At 57.5% G+C, this 22,487-nt stretch overlaps 1 protein-coding gene across 2 annotated transcripts in view; it reads left to right on the top strand.

Annotated features, from left to right (window-relative positions):
* The window catches only part of TTBK1 (tau tubulin kinase 1), a 34,407-nt gene extending 13,080 nt beyond the window's left edge, over positions 1–21,327 (top strand). For both annotated transcript variants that reach the window (XM_044251287.1, XM_044251297.1), the window contains exons 12-14: positions 576–1,137; positions 18,587–20,163; positions 20,937–21,327. In XM_044251287.1, coding sequence (XP_044107222.1) covers positions 576–1,137; positions 18,587–20,163; positions 20,937–21,327 — 2,530 coding nt within the window. The remainder of the gene's footprint in view (positions 1–575; positions 1,138–18,586; positions 20,164–20,936) is intronic.
* Positions 21,328–22,487: the final 1,160 nt, after the last annotated feature.

Raw genomic sequence — 22,487 nt, forward strand, 5'->3', positions numbered from 1 at the left:
CCTGGGCCTTGGCCTGGCCACCTGAGTGCCCAACTAAGTAATATGGACTTTGTTCTCCAGGCTGGGAGCCACTGGAGTTTGTTGGGGGTGGTGACACCAGCCAGGCAGGCCTGGAGGGTGGTGGTAGAAGAAGCTAGAAAAATCATCTGCCCCCTCGAGGGCCAGGTGGGTGCGTTTGCCTTGACGGCAGTGGGAGGGAACCTCCAACAGGGTATGAGCACCAGACGGGGAACATAGGGTTGGCTTTCGGGAGATTAGGTTTCCTGGGTGGTCCAGAAGACAGCGTTCCTTGGGCACGGGAGCGAGGTTTCATTTTCTGCTTGTTTGTATTCCTGGAAGGCAGTAAGCATCCAAATCCATGTGTTGAGTGAATGAATGAATGAATGAATGGGATCTCTATGGGGAGTAAGGTGGGAGGGGGTTGGTAAGCCAGGTGGTGACCAGGCCTGGCCCCGGGTGACAGAGCTGCTCTGGCCAGTGGGTTCCAGGAGGCACGGTCCACCAGGCCACCTTCTCGAGTCCCTTGGAGAGATGGAGAGGCTGGGCACTGAGCCTCACTCAGGGTGGCTTTGCAGGTCACGGATGGATCTGCCTGGCTCCCCCTCGCGCCAGGCCTGCTCCTCGCAGCCGGCCCAGATGCTGTCAGTGGACACGGGCCACCCCGACCGGCAGGCCAGCGGCCGCATGGACGTGTCGGCCTCTGTGGAACAGGAGGCCCTCAGCAACGCCTTCCGCTCTGTGCCACTGGCCGAGGAGGAGGACTTTGACAGCAAGGAGTGGGTCATCATTGACAAGGAGACGGAGCTCAAGGACTTCCCCCCGGGGGCCGAGCCCAGCACATCGGGTACCACGGACGAGGAGCCTGAGGAGCTGCGGCCACTGCCTGAGGAGGGCGAGGAGCGGCGGCGGCCAGGGACAGAGCCAACCGTCAGGCCCCGGGGCCGAGGTGTGCACACCCTGGCTGAGGAGGACCCTCGGCAGACTCCATTCCAGCCCCCACCACCCCAGCTGAGCCAGGCGGAAGGCCGGTCAGAGACGTCGCAGCCTCCCACGCCCGGCAGCCCTTCCCACTCGCCACTGCACTCGGGACCCCGCCCTCGACGGAGAGAGTCGGATCCCACGGGCCCGCAGAGACAGGTAAGGTTGGGCTTGCACCCCACTCCCTGCCCCTGAATGCCCACGGTTTTTGCCTGGAGTGTTCCCTGTGGGCTCCCCATGGGCTCCTTGGGGACTGCTGACTAGCATCCACCAGTTGCAGGCTGTGATGAAGGTACATAGGTTTAAGGGTCCAAAACCATGCTTGGGGGACGGTCAGAGCTTCCCAGAGAAAGTGCCCTCCATGTTCTGAGTTGAGTCTTGCGTGATGAGCAGCCTCAGCCAGGTGACAAAGCAGGAGAAAGGCCTCTGAGGTCAAGGGGACCGTGTGTGCAAAGGCCCGGGGGTGGCAGTCAGAAAGCGCTGCCTTGATGGCTTGTGGCAGAACAGGTGAGGCTGCGATGTAGGTCCCCCAGTCCTGGCCCCGAGGGCCTCAGGGTGAAGCTAAAGGGTTAGGGTTTGGTTCTGAAGGCTCGGTGAGCCACCCAAGGCTTTTAAACAGAAGTGTGCCATGATCCCCTTAGTGCTCTTGAATGAGCCTTCTGGTTGCTGGGTGAAACAGATGAAAGGGCCCAGAACTACAAGCAGGAAGGCCCCACGGCAGGCGCCAGCAGGAGAGCAGCCTGGTGACTTGGACCAGGACCAGGGCTCTGGATGTGGGGCAGGGTGGATGGAACCAAGAGGTGTTGGGGAAAGAACTGAGGGGCTGTGAACTGGGGGAGGGAGGAGGTTCTTGGCTGGTGCCCAGAGTTCTGTGTGGACAGTAGTGCCATCACTGAGTGGTTTTGAAGGGAGCATGACTCCTCAGAGGGTCTAGGGAGAGCCAAGGAGGTGATACTGGAGGGCTCCAGGGCTGTTCTATGTTCCAGTCAATCACCCCATGTCAGGGCCCTGCACCAGGTGGCTCTGGAAAGTGCCAGGGTTCAGGGCCAGAGTCAGATCAATCCATTGCATGCGCCGATTGGGAGGCCTGGCCTGGGAACATGTGGGAGCCTGGGAGAAGGGCAGCCCCAGGCAGGACTGCGTTCAGGGCCCACCCCCTTGTCTAGAAAAGAGGGCCTCTGAGCTGAGATCTTCGGGGGGTGTGCATCCTCACCGTGCCTTGGACTCTGGGAATCTGGGGCTCAGAAAGTGGAAACTCTGGGCCCCTACCCAGAGTGCTCCTAGCCTACCTGAGTTGGAGGCTCAGGCAGGGCAGGGTGTGGGCCAGCATGACTGGGTTGGGGACCTTGTTCCCACCAAGACCAGAACTGGAGAGAGAGCAAGATCTGTCTGGCTCCCCTCTTATTTTCTCCTGTGTTCATTCATCCATTCAGCAGCGATAGTCTTCCTGAGTACCTCGCCTATGCTGGGCACCAGAGGCATCAGAGGTCAAACGCACGCACAGGAAGTTCAGAGTCAAGGAGGGGAGACTGACAGGGGTGGTGTAGGGTAGAGAGACAGTCCAGAATCAAAGTCAGGACGCCGAGGCTCTGGACCTGGGCCCTCTGTTTGTCCCCTCCTGGTGATTGCAGGCCAGGTGGCTCTCAGAGAGGGAGGTAAGCTATCTGGGAGGTTTTCTTCACCTTCCATTTCCTCCTGGGTGTGGGGAACAATCCTTGCAGGGGGGAAAAGCAGCCAAGCAGGTAAGGGGAGAGAGTTGGGGACGTGGGCACGGGCCTCTTGTACAGTCTCAGTGTTGGGTTCAGGTCCTGCTGGTGCTGTGGGCCCGCCATGAGCTGTATGTGTCTGGAGGGTGTGTTCGGTGTTTGTGGGCCTCGGTTTCCCTGCAGCGCACTGCAGTGAAGTTGGTTAGCCTTCTGCCGCTGTGATCGCATGCGCTTCCGTGTTCGTGTAGCTCAGGAGGGCACATGGCTGTGGGTCTGCGCACACAGCGGTGTGTCTGTGCAGCTTGCCCCGGGTCTGCAGGAGCGCAGAGAACCCCGGAGGCCAGGCTGGGGATGGCAAAGCTTGAAGGGCTGGGAACCATCAGAGCAGTAATTCCACTGACGGTAACCAGAGCTGCACTCTCTCAGTGCCTCCCTAGGGCACTTGTGTCTTCCTTCCAAAAGTGACGTGATAAGGCACACCCGCCCTTTAAAAGATAAGGAAACCGAGGCTGGCAGGATGCTGGGTCACCGGGTGGTGGGTGTGGGGGTTGCTGTGGGCAGAGGTAGAGCTGCATGAGTGCTGTCTGAGGCTTGTGTGTTTAGGAGAGGAGCAAACACAGGCCAGAGAGAGCCAGAGTGCGGGGTGGGGGTGGGGGGCCCTTGTCAGCAGGTGTGCCTTAGGCACAGCAGTGTGCAAGGCAGCCTGTGTGTGTGTATGTGTGAGCACATTGAGGGGCGGGTGACATGGTTTACTGAGCATTTCGGTACAGCCCAGTACTGGTGAAGCAGAGACCTTCCTTGTCAAGGGCAGAGGAGGATGGGGGGTGGGGGTGGGGCGGGGACTGGCGCATTTGTTCCTTCTTTCTTTGGTCTGGAGGGAGTCCTGATCTCAGATCTCAGGCTACATAGGGGCTCCCAAGCTTGGCCGGCCTTAGAATCACCCTTTGCAGACTCCCCACCCTGCCACTTTTCTGCAGGGGCCCCCTCCTAGATCTTGCTCTTTCTGCCCAGTGTCTGATGTGTGAACTTCCTCATAACAGTGATCCTTAAAGATAAGAGACCTTGCACTGCTGTTGTCTCCACCCCACCCCCTCCACGCCGCACCCCCGACCAAGATAATGTGGAACCAGGCATCTGTTGGTCTTTGGTGTGAAACCATGATGCCTTCTTCAACTTTTTCTTTACATGCACCTCACCTTCTCTCCCAGGAAACTGAAGGTGCAGATCAGAAGGGGCTAGAGAGCTAGGCAGAGGGGAAGGCAGCGGACAGAGGGTGTGATTTGGGGGAGGGATGTTTGCCGTCCTTTGCCGGCTGTCTCTGGCTGATAACACCACAGGTCAGCGTTCTCTGAGCAGGTGGACTTCCGCCTGGCAGCCACGAGAGCATTTCTCTGCCACGTGCCAGGCGGTGTGCTGGGGGCAGGGGGACACAGATGAACAAGGCTCCACAGTCCTGCCTTTTTGGAGTTCATGGTCTAGAGAGGTGGGGTGAGGATGCCAAGGTGTGGACGTGAAGGTTTATCGGCAAGGGCCATAAGGTAGATAACAGAGAATGCTTCTTTGCTAGAATAGGGAGCCTGCCTAGGAAGCAGGGTGGTCTCTTGAAGGCGGTACTTCAGCTGGGCGTGGGGGGTGAGTGAAAGGGCAGGAGCATGCTAGGATTGAGTCCCCCCCACCCCAAGCTGACCAAACTCTGACTGGGGTGTTATGCTCAAGCCACGCACATGTGCTGTGGGAGGAGCTGTGGGAGGACACTCGTAACGAGCCTTTCTTTTGGACAGAGGGCCTTAGGCCCCTAACCCTCAGCGCAGCTGGGACCAGGATCCTATGCTTGGCTAAAAAGAAGGCCAAGGGAAAGCAGGGTGAGGGCAGTGACAGTCCTATCACGATCTTCTCTCTCCTCCTCTCCACTTGGAGGTCTCACATTGGGTCCCTCTGCCCCCATTTGACATCCACAAGGGAACACTGAGTGTCCTGGGCCCCCTCCTCTTCAGCTCTCTGGCAGCTGGCCCAAGCCATCCTCAGTCCCCCCCAAAAAGCTATTTATACTGGCTTCAGTCACAGGAAGAGCTAGGGGTCAGGGTGGGACAGTTCTGGCAACACCCAAGCCACCATTTCCATCTCCACAGGCCTGGAACACACAGGTCCGCTTTCCCTTTTCCCTCTGAGGGTACGAGGGCAGGAGAACACAGACAGGATTCTTCCTGATGTCTGTGTTGTGGCCAAGGCCCTCCCAGCAGCTGCCTTGTGGCTGGGCTGGGAGAGGACAGGGAAAAGCCACTTTGGAGATATGGTTTCAGTCTGCTCCTCCCTCTCACCCTCTCTATTCCTCTCTTCATTCTTAAGAGTGACGTAAAGGGTAATCAGACAACTCACACGACACAGCATTTACGCCAGGGCAATCCTAAGCCTATAGGCTGGGAAACATGATCAGCCCCATTTTACAGATGAGGAAGCTGAGGCATGAGAAGTGACTTGCTTGTGTTCATGAGGTAGTAAGCAGTGGAGCTGGCGTGCAAACATGAGTAGCTGGACTCTAGAGTCCTACCCGTCCGCTACATTTTCCTGTGGAGTCTTTGCCATCCCCCACCCCCACGCCGTGATAGGGGCAGAGGGCGTGCAAGGAATGTTCTTCCGGCCTCCTAAGGAGTCAGGAAAACAGCTGAGGAGAGAGATGGCAGGTAGCAGTTGCAGAAGGGTCTTCCTGTGGGGGAGGATTCCTCAGCCCAGAGGGAACTCTGAACTAGGAAGGGCTAAGGCAGGAAGGCTGCCCGGAGGGGGGGGGGGTAGGCAAGTGACCAAGGTCTCTGCAAGGAGACCACGGTGTGAGGAGTGCCAAAGAGGAGGAAGACTGGGAAGGGATTTGGCGGCCAGAGTTTAGGTGCTCGGGCAGAATGGGGCGGCGTGCACGCCCTCCGCCTGCCCAACCCTCCCCCTGCCCGGGACGCCAGCGCCGCAGGGGCTGTGAGCGGTGGGCGGCCCCCGAGACGGAGCTGTCGAGTCTGTGCCTGACACCTCTTTTCCCTCCACTCTCTTGGTCTCTTTCAGTTGGAGGAGGACAGACTCTCGGGGCACTCCCTCCCGCGGTACAGCCCTCTGCGACGACTGGCGTCCTCCGTGTTCTCCTCCTCCACGCTGGAGACCGAGCATTACCCTCACCCTGGCGGCGGCGGCTCCTCCGGTTCCCTCATTCAGCGCAGCCGCTCGGCGGAGAGCAGCCCCGTGCGGGCGCCCCACCGGCGCCACGCGCCCCTCGCCGCCGGCAACCACAGACTCGTGCCCTCGGTGCTCCGCATCTCGCGGTCCCAGCTGCAGCAGGTGTGGGCCCGCTTCACCCACAAGACCTAGGCTGGGCTCCCCCCCCTCCTGGAGGGGGCAGGTGGGGGGGGTGGGGAGCAGGCAGAGACCATGGTTCCTTCCCAGGACGCAATAATCACACACTCACACACCCCATCCCACCCCATCATGCAATACAGCCCCCTGTAATGTTGGCCCAAGGTACTGTAGTGACCAACCCCCCTCCCCCACGTCTCCCTTTGCTTGGTGCCAGCCAAATGGTGCAGGGGGAGGTGGGGCTGTCGGTGCAGCTTCAGGAACAGGACAGAGACACTGGGCTGGAGCCACCAGTGGGGTCCAGAGTCCGGTGGAAAGCAAGGTATCAGGGAGACAAGGCATGCTGGGTCAGAGTCAGTCTGGCGTGGAGGTGATTCTGTTTAATCTGTGATTTCCTGGCATTAGGGTCTGGTTTGCCCCCAAAGGGGGTGGCAGAAGACGGACACACACCTGGGGTGTGTCTGTCTGTCTGCATGGGGCAAGGCATGTGCCCTGTATATGAGACGTGGGCCTAGTCAGCCAGATTTGGGGTTTGGTAGGAAGGGCCTCCACAGTCAGGATGTGGGGGGCAGCCCTGTGGCCCAATGGGCCTACCACATGCCACTGTCACAGAGGACAGAGCTCCTGCCTCCCTCATCTGACCCAGGAGGCCTGGAGCTCAGTCCACTCTAGGCTGCCCTTTACCCAAGGGATATATGCCATCAGCCCCTGATGAATTTGGTGGTTTAGCCCAGCCCCTTAGGATCTGAGGATGGATGACTGGGGGCTTGGCATCTGCCTTTCAGAGGAAGCTGGAGCCTTGGGGTGAGGGCACCCATCCTAGAAGCATTGGCAGAGAAGCTAGGTTATTAAGGATGAGGTAGCCCCTGTGAGTTCAGGACAAATCCCAGGCAGCAGCAGCCCCACCATTGTCCCTCTCAATGAGTGACTCCTTCCTGTAGGTGCTCAGCCGAGCCAGTCCCCAGGGGCCTTGGTGAAGACAGAGAATAGGGTAGGCAGATCTGCCGGGGATATGCAGATGCAGGGGGTGGGGCGGGTCAGGATGCCAGATTACTATGCCCTTTCTGATCATTTCTCAGCCCCCAACCTGTCACTGCAGGGACCTCTAAGGTTCCTTTTCCTCATTCCTGCCCCTGTCAGCCAGCACCTCTGTTTCCCTAGGCAATGGAGTAGTGGTGAAGAGGGGTGCCAGGAAGGATAGTGCCTACACAGAAAGGGAAGGAAAAGTTGAGACCTGAAGGTTTGCAAAATATTTATTACAGTGAGACCGTATCTGTGTATATGCTTGTGTGCATGCATGAATACTTGTGAGTATGAGTGTTCTTATACATGAGCATATGTGCATGAGGCAGGCCTGCCATGGATAGATGCTCAGGCTGTGCACTGCACAATTCCAGGGAGTACCGTTTACATTTGACTACAGTGTGAATGACACCACTGAATTTGCAGTGCCGCAGTCCTATGTATATGGGTGTGTGTGAAGGTGTAGTTGTGTGCGTCAGGGAGTCAGAAAAATATTTGTGCAGTCCTTGGTAGTTTCCTATGTACCTACTCTCATCTTGGCTCCTCTCTCTCCTGCCTTCTCCCTTTGACTCTTCCTTCCCAACTCAACTCCCTTCAACTCCCCAGCTATCTCTGGTTGGAGTAGAGGCCTCAGGATCCTTGCCCCAGCTTGGGGATATCAGAGGAAGGTGGGCAGTGCTGTTTGGCTAAAATGTCCTCATGGCTGGTTGGCGCTGTGTATAGCTCACTCACATTAGCTATGCCCACACTCACTACATTCTTTTCTTCAAAATCTGTTCTTTTGGAGGATGTCTAGGCCAAGAGCACCGTCCTCATCTAGGAATGAAAGCCAGATTCGTGCCCTAGTACTGGTGCCCCACCCCCACCTTATCCTAACTGCTTGCTTCTGAATGTCCCCAAGGTCAAGCCTCTGTTGCTCTCCAGTCTGTCTTGGGTGGTGCTGTCTTGGGTGGCTCTGCCAGACTCCGGCTCTGGCAGAGGGTAGAGGAGAGGTCAGAGTAGACCCTTTAAAAAGAAAGGACAGAAAACACAAAGCACAAAGGTTAGGGGGTGGGATGAACAGTAACCCCACTCCCGCCTTCCACATTCCACCACTGCCCCCTTGGCTACTCCCTTCCTCATTGGCCCTCTTTCCATCCACCCCAGAGAGTGGCAGGGGGTGAAGTGAAGGGGAGTCTGTCCACCAGCAGCTCCAAAAGTCAGCAGCCATGGGGTGGGGGGCAGGGCCCATGCTATCTGAGGTTAGATGAGACCAAGCACTCAGTTATCCGGCATTCCCTTCCAGAGGGTTCCACTACCTGAGCACGGCTCCCACTCAGTGACCAGAACCCTGAGGTACTCTAAGATCCCAAAGTGCCTTGTGACTTATCAAAGATGATGGCACTAGCTTCAGCCTCATTTTAGCATTTAGTACATATTTCTGTTTCCAAAGCCATTGGAGGTAGGGAATCCTGTTAAGCATTCCAAAGGCGGCTGAATTTTCACACAGACACAGACATAGACACAGACACACATCCCAAAACTGATACCTGTGGGAGAGGATGTGTCCTTTAAAGTAAGATCATGATTCAAATATTTTGTCCTTTGAGGGACATCCTTTTGCATACCTTCGTTGGTAGTGGGAGAGCATCTTGTTGGCCATAAAGCTCTAAGCCAACAAGAGAGCATCTTGATAATATGATTATCCTTTGAGGGTGGCTCCGATTTCTGGAATTCGCGCAGGCCATGTGAAGCCACATGAATTGGGTCAAGTTCATGTGCAGCTCGGCAGAGCCATGCATGGTTTGGACTTGAGTTCCTTGTTCTAGGGCCCAGGCTGGGTAGGGAAGTTGTGAGTCTGCAGTGTTGTCAGGCTCTTTTTCTCCAGAAGGGTTTCCCAAGGAAGAGGTCAGAATGTTTCAAGAAATGACTCCCTGCTGGGGAAAAATGCACGGCCTTCTCAGAGTCAGTTGTGAAAAGAGGTAGCACTCTTTGCTGTACTTGGAAATGGTGTTTTTGTACTTTATAGTCACACTCTGTGTATAGTGGTGGCTTCCAATTATTAATTTTTTATTTTATTAAACAGTCACTGGCAGCAGTGCTTATTACGTGCCAGGCAGTGATCTAAGCACTTTACAAAATTAACTCATTTAATCCTCATAATACTTTATGAGGTTGATCCCAGTATTATTTGCATTTAATGGATTAATCAGATTATTTAACTTACAAAAACATAAAAACACCCGCCAATGCCGGATAATTGAGGTCTTGTTGGATAGAAGTTTTAGAGTGTTTTTCTGTGTAGTGATCTATTTACTGTCCTTCCTGCTTGGCCCCTCCTCACTCTATCTAAAAGGAAGGGGTTGTCTCCAAGCCAGACTCTCCTTCCTTCTCCATTTCCACCTGATGGTGTCTCCGGGGGTGTGGGGGGTGTGGGACGGTGTAGGGCAGAGGGGGTCACTCCAGAGTACGAGGGTGGGTTGAAAAGACCCACCCTATCTCTCCAGAGACCCCGCCCTCTCCATCCCACACCCCAAGCAGCTCTGGAGATTCACAGTGAGAAGGCAGTGCTCAGAACCATGACCTTGAGGTACTGGGGTGGGGGGTCCTGGGCTTCAGGCTCACAGATAGGGCAGGTACTGGCATTGGTGAGCCAAGGGTCACCAACTCACACCTCAACAGGGGCTAAGCCGTGTCAAACAGTGGCAGGTTTGGGGACTGTGGTAAGTGGGAGATGCACCCCCCCTGGTGTGAGCTCAGCCAACTGTTGCCACTATCTTCCAATTTTTATGTGAAATCTCCTGATTTTTAATTATTGGCATCAAATTTTTTAAAAACACAACTTTTTAAAGAAAAATCACTGTGAGCCAAACAAAACTGGTTTAAGGGCAGAGACTCTGAACTCAGTTTGCAATCTCTGTGAGCCTGAGGACTCCCCACTCCTTTCTGTCCAAGACTGCGGCACTTCAAGGAGGATGATGTTCTTCCTGGGACCTCAAGTCAGGTGGGCTTCTTTGAGGAGGCAGCTCACAGCCAGTGGAGATGTGTGGTGTTGGTGTATGCTGTGTGCATATGTCAGTGACCTCGTGGTTTGTGTGCCTGAATGCGTGTGGGCCAGTGGACCCAGTGGACTTGTTTGTGGTAAATGGGGTCCTCATGGTAGGACCAGTATTTTCTCTGATGGCACAGGACCCTGGGTCAGTGAAAAATGCTCTAATGAATTCTCAGTAATGAATAGACATCCCTACGCACTCAAGGCAGCTTGGGTCACAGCAATAACCACTCAACACTCATCCCAACGACTAGCATCCTGAACCCATCAATCTCCCTCTGCATTTCCAGTTTTAGGGAAAATGGGCACAGCCTTGCCCAGCACATGGGGGAATGATGGCACCTTTGAGCCATGCTGGCATATTCATCCTTGCTTCCCCAGCCAAGAGGGGTGGACAGACCCCTTCAATCCCAGGGAAGTAGGGGTCCTCTCTGAAGAGGGTCCCAGGACCCTCCTTTTCTCTCCTCTGCCCTGCCTAGGTTCCTTTTTCTGGGGAGGGGTGGTGCTGTCTGCCCAGGCAGTGGTGGGGGGAGCTTGGACCACTGGACGGCCGGGGAGCTATGGCAAATGTGTCTGTACTGAGTGGCCGGGGAGACCATGCTTAGGAGTGTGTGGGGACCTCTGGCTGTGGGAGGATGGAATATTCTCTGCTGTCTTTGGGTTGCTTTGGTACCTGAGGAAGGAAGCATGACCCCTAAGGAAGGCCTGAATGTCACCCCACCCTACCCCAAACCCCACTGAGATTCCAACCCAAAGGGCAGGAATCAGCCCACCCCAGAGGCAGTCCTTGATAACAAGGAGTGTGGCAAATCACTCTCCTTAAGTTGGGGGGCATGTCCCCAAAGCTTGCATTATTCCCATTAGGGCCAGAGGTGCCCCCTAGGACTAGTGGGTCAGTCTCTGAAAAATTTAAAGCATCCTTCTCCCTAAGGGAGAGGCTCCCAGCCTGAGGACCACATCCCTCAAATATCCCCGATGGTTCCCCCATAGCAGCCAGTGGGCTCCCAAGCTCAGGGCGTCCCGGAGCCTGAGTGGGCCCCTTCCCCCAAGTAAAGAGTTGAGAAGCAGTGGGGGAGGAGGAGCAATGAAGCCCAAAGGCCTGTGGGAACTTTTCTAGACCCTCCTTCCATTTGGCTCCGCCGTCAGTCCCACCACTTTATCCTCCCTTCTACCTGCACAGTCTTTGCGGGTGCAGGGGGGTGGGGTTCACCTTGCCACGACTAACTGGCCCTCACACATACACACGCACACGCACACTCCATAGCTGCGCGCACATTTCATCCACTCTCCGGACAGCAAATTAGCAGCCCCTGGCTGGGAGAGCACAAAGGCCGCGTTTCCGGGCACCTCTCGCAGGTTTCTAACTCTACTGTAACAGGACCCCAACCACCACTTCCCGCCCCCGGGACCCGCCCCCACACTCCTGCCCCCGCGGCCCGCGCGCCACGAATGTACGGTCGGTCGTCTTAACTAGCTGCTACGCGCGCGACCAGGGTACCGGCCGGCCTCCGAGCCCCGCCCCCGCCCCGCCCCGCCCCTGCGCGCGCCCCAGCCGAGCTGCCTGCTGCTAAAGTCCCCAGTTCCCGGGTGAGCCCCCTTGCCGCCCCGCCCTCGCGCCAACTTTGTGTTTGCTTTCCCCCTCCCCGGGTTCGCGGCCGCTGGGCTCCCCGACCCCGGGGCGCGGGCTCGCCCCTCAGTGCTTTCAGGGCCGGGGTGCAGACGAGGGGCTGGGCGGGGGAGCTGGCCAGTTCTCCGGGCTCGAAGGGCCCCCGTCACCCCACCCCTATCCCTGTTACCTCGCCGACCACAGCCTCCCCCTGCTCCCATAATTGGCCTTGCAATTGGATGCCAAAGAGCCCAGAGTTGAGGGGGAGCCAAGCTTTGAGCCTAGTTTTCTCAGAGCCACCCAACACTCCCTTTTTGCCCACGCCTCTTCGTCTGTCTCTCCTGCCCGACCCCACTCCACGACTGAGGGCCCTGGGGGTCCCCAAACACGCCCCCACTTCCAGCTCTTCTCCCTCCCCACCCCCGAAAATAAAACTCAGGGACCAACATCCGCTTCCTTTGCACTTGCTCCGTCGACCCCCCCCCCACTGGAGGGGCTTCCGTGGGGGAGCAGGCGGGGTTGGGGGCCCTAAGGTCTGACAGTATTTCGCAAGGAGAGGGCTGGCCCCTGCCCCCTGAGAGGTAGGACTGGTGAGAAGGAGGGAAGCTCAGCCCCGGGCCCAGCTGAGCCTCTTCCAGGGACCCCAGGATTCCCTTCCAGCATGGGGAGACGCTTCCTAATCGTGGTGGGGAGGGGAGCGAGGGATGGGAAGGGGTTGGGGAGAGGACCCTTCCGGAAGTCCCGAATTCCAGCCAGTTTATTCCTAAGTCTCCCCCTCCCATCATACCCCCCACCCCTTTTTGTATTGCAATAATACTGTATTATAAGCTTGCACTATTCCCCAACCCGGCCAGCGTAAGCATGCACGAAAAACTCAAACACACACACACACACACACACACACACACACACACACGGGACGCTTTTTTTTTTTTTCTTCTTCTTTCTCTCCGGGGTGCGTCCTCAGTGTACATAGCGGCGTCGGGGGTGGGGGAGCCTGGGCCCGGGTGGAAAAGCATGCACTGAGCCCCCACCCCTAGACTGCGAGTACTGTACAAATCCAACACTTGAAACCGACATGCACACGCGCGGCGCCGCCACGGGGGGTGGGACACGGACACGCACCCATGCGCACACGGCCGCGCACGGGCGGGGGTGGGGGTCGCCCCGCCGTCTCGCGTCGTTGTGCGAGGGATCTTGTGCCTTTTTTAGTCCCTGTATGTTAATGCAGACAATCCGGAGAGCTTGTGTACTACCAAATCCTGATTAAAGACGCCTTCCAGGAACCTGCGACTCGCCTTCTTTCTTTTCATCCTTCTCCTTCCTAACCCACCACCCAACGGGCAGAGGGCAGGGGCTAGTCTTGCTGATTCTGGGATCCGGTCGGGGGGGCGGCAAATTCCAGATAAATGGATCCAGCCCCACAGCCCCCAAGACAAGGATGGGGAAGGGAAGGGGGAATCCTGAGAGGTCTTCCAGGGGGTGGACTCCAGGAGCCCTTGCCCTGCTGGCAGTCTCCTTTCATCCGCAGGAAGGTGTTAGGGATGGACCCTGGTCTCTGGGGTTGGACTCCTAATTGCTAACTTGCTGGAGGATGGATGGGAAGTAGAGGGGTGGGTACCTAGATCTGTTCTCTGTGGATCAATCTACTGAAGCCGTGTGTGTGTGTGTGTGTGTGTGTGTGTGTGTGTGTGTGTAAGGAGGAAGCCAGAGAGCCCTGTGAAGGGACCCTGGGAGTCTTTCCCTGCCCCTCTGCTCTGATGGGGGAACTGAGACAGCTCTGGCGTGGGGGAGAATGATCTGTCCAGGGGAGTCAGTGAGAGAGTGGATTGTGCAGAGCCTGGGGGTGGGGTGCTCTCACCAGGCCACACTTTACTCCTTGGGGCCTAAAGCAAGTATGGGGGCAGAAGAAGGGCAAGCTACGGCTGCATTTCTTGAGCCAGAATGTTCCCACGCTGTCAGCTCGGGTCATCTTAGCCCTTCCACCCAGATGACTGTCAATGGCCAGTGTGCCAGTGTGGGTGGCACCCCTGGGTGTGGGTGGAAGAGCAGAGGGAGGGCTGGAGGGCTCCTGGCTTGGCAGATGTGGTTTGAGTCCGCAGACCCAGACAGACAGGTGAGAAATCTGGGGAAGCTGGTGGTGGGCAAAGGGAACCGCACTGCCAATGTCTCTGGTTTTCAGGTGGGGAAATTATGGCAATTGGGGGCTCCTCTGGGGAGGAGAGATGGGAAGGATGCCGGGAGTGGCTGCTGAGGGAGAAGGAAGGGGAGCACTGCCGTGAGAGGCTTGCTGGGGAGGAGGAAAGGGTCATGGTCCATCCTCCGGCTTTGGTCACTCAACAGTCCCCCTTCTTTGACCTTGGGACTGTGGGCTGAAGTGCAGTGTGCTGTGTCTGGTCTTGGCCAGGGTCCAAACAGGAGAGCCGCTCTCTGTACTCTGTCTGGAATGGGGGTATGTGGACAAACCCACCCCTGGGGGTGTCGCTAGTGTCAGGCAATTCAAGGCTGAGGAGAGACCAGTTTTGGTGGCAGGAAAAGATCAGAGGCGGGTCCATCCACCTCCTTCCACTTTTCCTGCTGACTGGAGTTAAACATGGACTTGGCTGGGTTCTGAAGTTGGTGAAGCCGAAGTCTTTGGGTCTGGACTCCATGGAGGCAAGGGGAGGGCTAGGGCTTTCATTCTCTCTGAGGGTCTCAGCTTCAGCAGCCTGCCTCCCCTCCTCCATGACTCACCCTTACCGCATCCGCCATTCCCTCAGAACCACCAGGAAGCTTTAAAAGATTTCTGGGCCTCATCTTGGACTTGAATCTGGGGGCAAGGGGAGTGGGACTCAGGGCTCTGTAGGTTTAAAAAGCTCCCCTAGATAGTGGTGTACCAAGCCAAGCTGGAGAACCACAAATATAATTGGAATCATAAAGGATCGCTGCTCTGGAGAGGGAGTAGGAAGACATGAGTTCCCCTAGGCCCTGATTTTCCCTTGCTGAAATGCAGTAGGCTTGCTGGCCCCTGAACTGGAATGGGAGAGTGTCACTGGTATCCCCCTCCCATGGTATCTGCCAGACTTCTGGACCAAGCACACAGAGGCTGGCTAAGGATCGAGGCTGAATGAATGAGCACAGGATAGCATGGGCAAATGCATGAATAGTCACTGGGCATGGGCATTCAGGAGAGGCTGTGGGGGGGTGAAGGAGGACTTCCCCCTCTCTGAGGAGGGCGGAATTGAGCCCAGGTCTGTCCTCCCCAACAAGGAGCCACATGGGGAGGTGTGGAGGGAGCCTGAATTGGGAAACACAGCAGGTCCAGATGCCAGCTGGCCGGTGGGCTTGTCAGTGATCCTTAGGGCAAAGCTGTCCCCACTCTGAGATTCATGGCTCTTCCTGATAAAGGGCACAGGATACCAGGTTTCCCTGCATGGGAGGGTGGGAGGCCAGAGAGGCAATGGAAAGAGTTTGGGGTTCTGAGCCACCTCGGTTGATGTGCTTTGTGAAGTGGGTGTGCCAGTGGCTCTTTCTAGGCCTGTGTCCTATTCTGCCCTTGTCACTGAAGCCTGATTTCAGTTCTTATTGCCCCTCCTTCCCGTGAAGTGGAAGGGGAGGGCTTTGAGATGGAAGGGAGAAGGTTCGAGCTATGATGATCTAACACAGACACTGTGAGTGGAGGGTCTGTCCTACAGATGGGATTTTCTAAAGAGATCCAGGGCCTGGCCAGAAGGTTGCTCAAAGTGTCAGAGACGGGACAGAGAAAACAGGCAGAGACGTTGGGTGGGACGCATCTGGTGTTGGGTGGGTGAGTTCTGAGCTGGACAGGGGGGAGACATGATCAGAGCTGTGTCTCTCTATAGGTCCTTGGCACCTACACCACAGTCACGACACACCCAGGATCTCACAGCACCCCTCCACCTCTGCCCAGTCATCTTTAGCCTCACTGTTGGTAACTGAGCATGGCAGAGGGCTGCAGCACATGGCCTAGCACAGAAACAGGGCTTAATGTTTGTTGAATGAATGAATGAATGTATGAATGAATAATGGGAATGGTGTAGAAAAAGAAAACAATTACCAGGGACTTTCAGCCTGGATGTGAAGAAGACTAAGCTCTAAGGAAGTCCCCTGCCTGGCTCAGACAGGGTGGGCAAGTGTCCTGCCTGGGGTCTGATGCTACCCCATCTTGCACCCCTCTCCCCACCATAATCAGTCCTCATAGATGGTCTGACCATGAGAAAGATTATGGCAGTTGAGGAAGGGAGAAGTCACAGCCTTGGGTAGAGCCTCAGCTTGGGGGATTCTCCCCTTGCCCTCCACCTGCCTTCTGGCTGCTTGCTAGTTGGCCTCAGCTGGGAGAGCCCCTCCTTTTCTCACCACTCTCTCTCCCATGGGTGTGGCATCGGGGCATTGCTGGGGTTGGAGAGGGAGACAGTGATCTCCAGACCAGGGAGCAGGGCAGAGGGCAGGAGGCAGGCTGGGAGGGAGCGGACATTTATTGAGTATCTGAGTATTGAGCTACATGCCAGACCCATTGCTTATCTCACCTCATTTATGATCACAGTCTCTGTGGAGGGTGCATAATCCCAATTTCATCCCCCCCCCTTTTTTGGTCAAATGTAGTTTTTAAAAAAAATTTAAATTAAATTAATTAACATATAGTTTATTTTTGGTTTCAGAGGTAGAGGTTAGTGATTCATCAGTCTTAAGGAACACCCAGTGCTTATTCCATCCCATGCCCTCCTTAATGCCCATCACCCAGTTACCCCATCCTCCACCCCCCTTCCTTCCAGCAACCCTCAGTTTGTTTCCCATGATTGAGTCTCTTATGGTTGATTTGTCTCCCTCTCTGATTTCGTCTTATTTTATCTTTCTCTCCCTTCTCCTATGATCCTCTGTTTTGTTTCTTAAATTCCACATAGCAGTGAGATCATGTGATAGTTGTCTTTCTCTAATTGACTAATTTCACTTAGCCTAACACCCTCAAGTTCCATCCACCTCATTGCAAACCCATATTATTTCCTAATAGAGAGACGGTGCACTCTGTGAAAACAAGGGCCACATCTGTCTCGTTCAGTATGTGATCCACGGATTCACGGCCTCTACCATCTTGGCCAGGACAATAGACATTCCAGGACTTCTAGAAAGAAAGGCCAGGTCAGGCCCTCAAGGGGCGCAGCGAAGTGTCTCTATCGGGGTGTGAGAAAACAAGTAGAAACGGGGGTGATGATGCCTGCTTGGTGGGTGGACAGGAAGGTTTTCTTAAAGATTGGTTGAGTTCAGTCCTGGAGGAAGGACAGGTATTTGTCATGTGAGTAGAGGGAATGACAGGATCCCCAGGCAGCGGGACCACCAGAGGGAAAGACAGCTGTGTGAGAAGCGACTAGCCCTTAGGGAACTGCTGGCTGCATCAGCAGGCAAGGGCACAGGGCAAGGATCCCAGGGCGCAGCTCAGGGTGAGCTCAGAGCAGAAGGGGAGGAGCCAGGTCATGGGGGCGGGGCAGCGTGGCCAAGTGCCCAGCCTAGAATTGGAACTGTCCCCTGAGGACTGTGGGGGCTATTGTAGGTTTCTGCAAGTTGGAAGCAGAGAGATAGGGTCAGATTTCAGTTTCAGGAAGATCCCTCTAGCAGCTGTAGGGAGAATGGTTAGGTGGGCAGGAGAGAACAAGCCAGTGATTGGGGAATCCATCCCCCCGCCCCCCCCCACCCCCTGGCCTGATAGGGCTACAGCTGAGACAGCAGGCGCAGAGGTTGAAGAATATTTAGCAGGACTCCCTGCAAGTCTGGATGGCACCTGGAGGTGTTGGAGGTGTCCGATCTCTGGAGCTTCTGATCTGGAGGGGCTGTGTTTACGAAGACAGGGCACAGCATGTTCAAAAAGGCTGACAAAGCACTGGACGCTGTCAGCCCCATCCCCACCTGAAACGAAGCTATGTCAGCCCCGGGTGGGGCCTGGTGCACTAGGGGTGCCGGAAATGCGTGCTTGAGTGTGCGTGTGCATGTGCGTGTGTTGACTTGGTCAGAGCTGGAGAAGATGCAAGGGCTGAGGTCCTGACAGGGTGATCAGGCCTTTCTAGTCTGAAAAGATCCTTAGTCTGGAAGACTAAGGGGAGATGTGGCAGAAGTCCAGAAAACCAAGAACATAGGCCATCACATTGCCAAGGGCTCTGCCCAAAGCTTCAAAAGGGAAAACTAAATCAAGTGGAAAGAAACTGCCTTTTGTAAGCTAGCTGCAAATTCCCGGAGGAACTGTGGACTCAACACACAGCTGGGGAGGGCTGGAGAATTCCTGAGCAACAGGCCAGGAAAGGGCAGGAGGAAAGAGGGCACTGGAGCTCCAAGGGCACCCAACCTGCATTTTGGGGTGTGGAGGACAGCTGAACTTTGCCCTGCTCCTGCACAGGCTCTGATGGCCCTGGTCGCCAGTTCCTTGGCTGCAGAGAAACCCTGTCCTGTAAGGAGGCAGCAAGGGCTGACCCAGACGCTTGCCACTCCTCTCCGGACCTGGTTTCGTCCTCTGTCAAAGGGAGATCCACACCGTGCCTCTGATGCCTTGCCGCTGTCATTGTCTTCTATTGATTGAACTAAAGCTGGCTCTGGGTTTCAGAGGCAGGGAGGAGAGTGAAGGAGGTGGGAGATGGGAGACAGAGGAACTGCCAGCTTCGGGGCCAGGGGCCTCAGGAGGAGCTGGAGAGTGTACACAATTCTTCCTCAGAGACTTTCTGAGCCCTCACTAGGTGCCAGGGACCCTTCTAGGCCTTGGGGGATAGAGCAATGAACAAGACAGGCCCAGTGCTCAGCCTCAGGGAGCACACTTTCTGGCGCATGCACCTGGGCATGTGGGCCTCCCAGCTTGTGGGTGCAGTGCTGGTGTCATCGGGCCCTGCAGGGCAGGTGACATCAGCGAATCCCTGTGTGTGCCCCTTGCAGGTGTTCTCCGTGGCACCCCCGTTTGAGGTCAATGGTCTCCCTCGAGCTGTGCCTCTGAGCCTGCCCTACCAGGACTTCAAGAAAGATCTCTCTGATTACCGAGAACGGGCTCGGTTGCTCAACAGGGTCCGGCGGGTGGGCTTCTCCCACATGCTGCTCACCACCCCCCAGGTACCACTGGCTCCTGTTCAGCCTCAAGCTAATGGGAAGAACGAAGAGGAAGAGGAGGAGGAAGAAGAGGAGGAAGAGGAGGAAGAGGAGGAGGAAGAAGAGGAGGAGGAAGACGAGGAGGAGGAGGAGGAAGACGAGGAGGAGGAGGAAGAGGAGGAGGAGGAGGAGGAAGCAGTGGCTCTAGGGGAGGTGTTGGGGCCTCAAAGTGGCTCTAGCAGTGAGGGGAGTGAAAGGAGCACGGACCGGAGTCAGGAGGGTGCCCCATCCACGCTGCTGGCTGACGACCAGAAAGAGTCCAGGGGCCGGGCCTCCATGGCTGACGGGGACCTGGAGCCCGAGGAGGGCTCCAAAACGCTGGTGCTCGTCTCCCCTGGTGACATGAAGAAGTCGCCCGTCACTGCCGACCTGGCCCCTGACCCTGACCTGGGCACTCTGGCTGCCCTCACTCCTCAGCAAGAGCGGCCCCAGCCCACCGGCAGCCAGCTGGACGTGTCTGAGCCGGGCACCCTGTCCTCTGTCCTCAAGTCTGAGCCCAAGCCCCCTGGACCTGGGACGGGGCCGGGGGCTGGGGCAGTGACCACAGGGGCGGGAGGGGTGGCCGTCACCTCTTCACCCTTCACCAAAGTTGAGAGGACCTTTGTGCACATTGCGGAGAAAACCCACCTCAACGTCATGTCTTCCGGCGGACAAGTGTCCCGGCCTGAGGAGCTGGGCGCTGGGGGTGAACTAGGCCTGGAGGCGCCCTCTGATGGGAGGGCTGTGGAGGAGGGGGCCTCCCTGCCCCTAGAGAATGGCATTGCCCAGTCAGGGCTGGAGAGCGGTGCTCTGGCTGGCCCTCCCGGGGACAACCCCCCGGAGGTGGCCACAGACTCACTGCCCAATGGCCCAGCCCTTGCCAACGGGCCGACTCCAGTGTCCCAGCTGGAGCCAGGCCCCGAGAAACTGGCCACCATTTCCCCCAGCCGCCATGCCATGGCAGGCGCTCGCCCCAGGAGCCGGATCCCCGTCCTGCTGTCTGAGGAGGACACAGGTTCGGAGCCCTCAGGCTCCCTGTCGGCCAAAGAGCGGTGGGGCAAGAGGGTCCGGCCACAGCAGGACCTGGCGCGGCTGGTGATGGAAAAGAGGCAGGGCCGCCTGCTCTTGCGGCTGGCCTCCGGGGCCTCGTCCTCCTCCAGTGAGGAGCAGCGCCGGGCTTCAGAGACGCTCTCCGGCACTGGCTCGGAGGAGGACACGCCTGCCTCGGAGCCTGCTGCCCCCAGGAAGGCTGGGCGGGTAGCCGCCACCCGGAGCCGGATTCCCCGCCCCATCAGCATCCGCATGCCCACGCCTGCTGCAGCCCAGCAGCCTTCTGCTGCCAGCAGACCTCATGGCTCTGGCCCCGCCTCCGACACAGCCATCACCAGCAGGTGAGAAACCACAGCTGGCCCTACGGTGGCCAGGTGGTGACTGCAGAAGGCCTCCAACCTCAGGAGCTTCCCCAGAGCCAAGGTCAGGGCCTAGCAAGGATGCAGAGAAGGATGCTTCCTGTTCTCCCCAACTAAGTGTCTCCTCCCCAACTAAGTGTCTCCTCCCTCTCAGGTTCCAGCCCTGTCACTGGGCTCAAGGGAGTGGCTACAGTGAACATGTCTAGAGGGGTCGTCAGGGACGCCAAGCTTGAGGAAGGTGAATGGGGGCCAGTGGGGCTCACACACATCTTCTGGTGTGCCATGAGGCATTTGAAGCCAAAGGTTAAAGACCAGAAGTAGTTGGGAGAAAACATTATTCATACCGATGTAAACACGGGTAGGTGGTAGAGTAGAATGTAAAATCCATGAGAATTTTAAAGATGAAACAGAGGCCGGGTAGCAGTCCCAGGAGCCTGTGGCCCCTAGAGAGCCTGCCCAGGAGGACGGAGCACCAGCCCTAGTTTATCTACCTGTGCCTGGTCTCCACAGCCTCACCCAGGTCTGAAGCCGCAGGCCTCCAGGGCTCAGTGCTCAGCGACTTAAAAAAAAAAAAAAAAGATTTTATTTCTTTATTTTGACAGAGACAGAGCACAAGTAGGCAGAGCAGCAATCAGAGGGAGAGGGAGAAGCAGGCTCCCCGCTGAGTGTTCAGCCATTCTGAAAATGTCTCTCCCTTTTTGTTTCTTTGCCCTTCTCTTTTCTCTTGCCTTCTGCCCCCTCCCCTCGTCCCGCAGGCTCCAGTTGCAGAAGCCTCCAGGGTCGGCCGTCGCTGCTGATCTCCGTCCCAAACAGCCCCCCGGCCGGGGCCCGGGGCCCGGGAGAACCCCAGCCGGCACCAGGCCCCCTGCCCCGCGCAGTCCAGGCCCCTCTGCCTCTGCCGCGCCGCGCCACCCCAGCGCGTCCCCCCGGAGCCAGTCCCTGTCCCGCAAGGAGAGCTCCTCCCCCTCGCACCAGGCCCGGCCCACTGGGCCCCCGCCTCGGGGCGCCCCGCAGGCCCGGGCCCAGCCTGATGGCACCCCCTCCCCGGGCGGGCCCAAGAAAGGACCCAGGGGGAAACTCCAGACTCAGCGCGCAGCAACCAAAGGCCGGGCGGGGGTCGCGGAGGGCCGGGCCGGGGCCAGATAATGACGCGCGCGGCTCTCCGCGGCCCCCCACCCTCACCCCGGCCCCCCACCCGCAGCCGGCCACACTGAAACAGCTCCCAGCACAGCCTTACGCGCCTGACGCGCGCCACCCGCGGCCCCAGCTTCCCGCCTGCACCCGCGAGGACGCGCGCCAGCACTCGCCGCGCCCGCCCCCCGGCCGGGCCGGAGCGGGGTGCCGCGCCGCGGGGGAAGGGCCCGCCCCCCCCCGTCCTCTGTCCCATCTCCGTGACCCCTGCCCTCCCCCTGCCGCCCTTCGGGTGGGGCAGGCTCACCCTTGGCCCCGGGGAAGGCTCAGCCACTTTTTCACCGAGGACTCCAGTAATGGGGACGCCCTCCCCCACCCCTTCGCCCACCCGCCAGGCCTCTGCTGCTCTCCGTGCTCCTCCAGGGACCTCTGCTAACACCTCCTGCGGCGCCTTCCCCTCTTCCCGGCCTTCTTCCAGCCCAAGCCCACCTGCACGGAAAGGCAGCCTCAAATTCCGGAAGTGGAAGTTCCAGCCAACCCCACAATCTCCTGGGAGCTGTGGTGGTCCCCTTAGCTACCAGCCTGGGGTTGGGGAGCTGGGACCTAGGGACCACTGGTCTACTCAGGTGTGAGAGGGCAGGTCTGACCAGCCCAAATTCAGCTCCATTCTGGACACCCCTGTGGGAGGTAGTGGGCAGGTGATTGGGGGGCTGCTCTCCTGCACCCCCAGGGTGCAAAGTTCTCCTCCCCATAAATTTGGGTGGGTCCTCAGTGGGAACCATAGAGTGTGTGTGGGGGCTGCCTTCCTGGTCACATGTTTCCCAATGGGAAGTTGGAGGGGGGGGGCTTTAAAAAAGGTTTCACCCTCTCCCTTGGCCTCCTGATCTAGTGCTCAGGACCCCTCACCATCAGGAATTCCTTCTTGCCATCTAACCTCAACCCTGCCTGCTGCAGTTTCAGCCAACCTCCCTCTCTCTTGAGTTCAGTGGAGGTGGAGGCTGGTTTTCATCTTCTCTGCACTGGCTATTTAGAGATTCAGGGACTCAGTTCTGGCCGGGTCACACTTTCTGTCCTCCTGGGGATGGGGAGGGGGCTGGATCAGACCATCATCTTCCCCAGTGGGCAGAGAAAGCAGAAACAGGCAGGTAGACAGCTGGCCCCTGGACTCAAGGTGG

Source organism: Neovison vison, chromosome 1 (genome assembly GCF_020171115.1).
Source record: "Neovison vison isolate M4711 chromosome 1, ASM_NN_V1, whole genome shotgun sequence".
Classification (NCBI taxonomy): Eukaryota; Metazoa; Chordata; class Mammalia; order Carnivora; family Mustelidae; genus Neogale; species Neogale vison.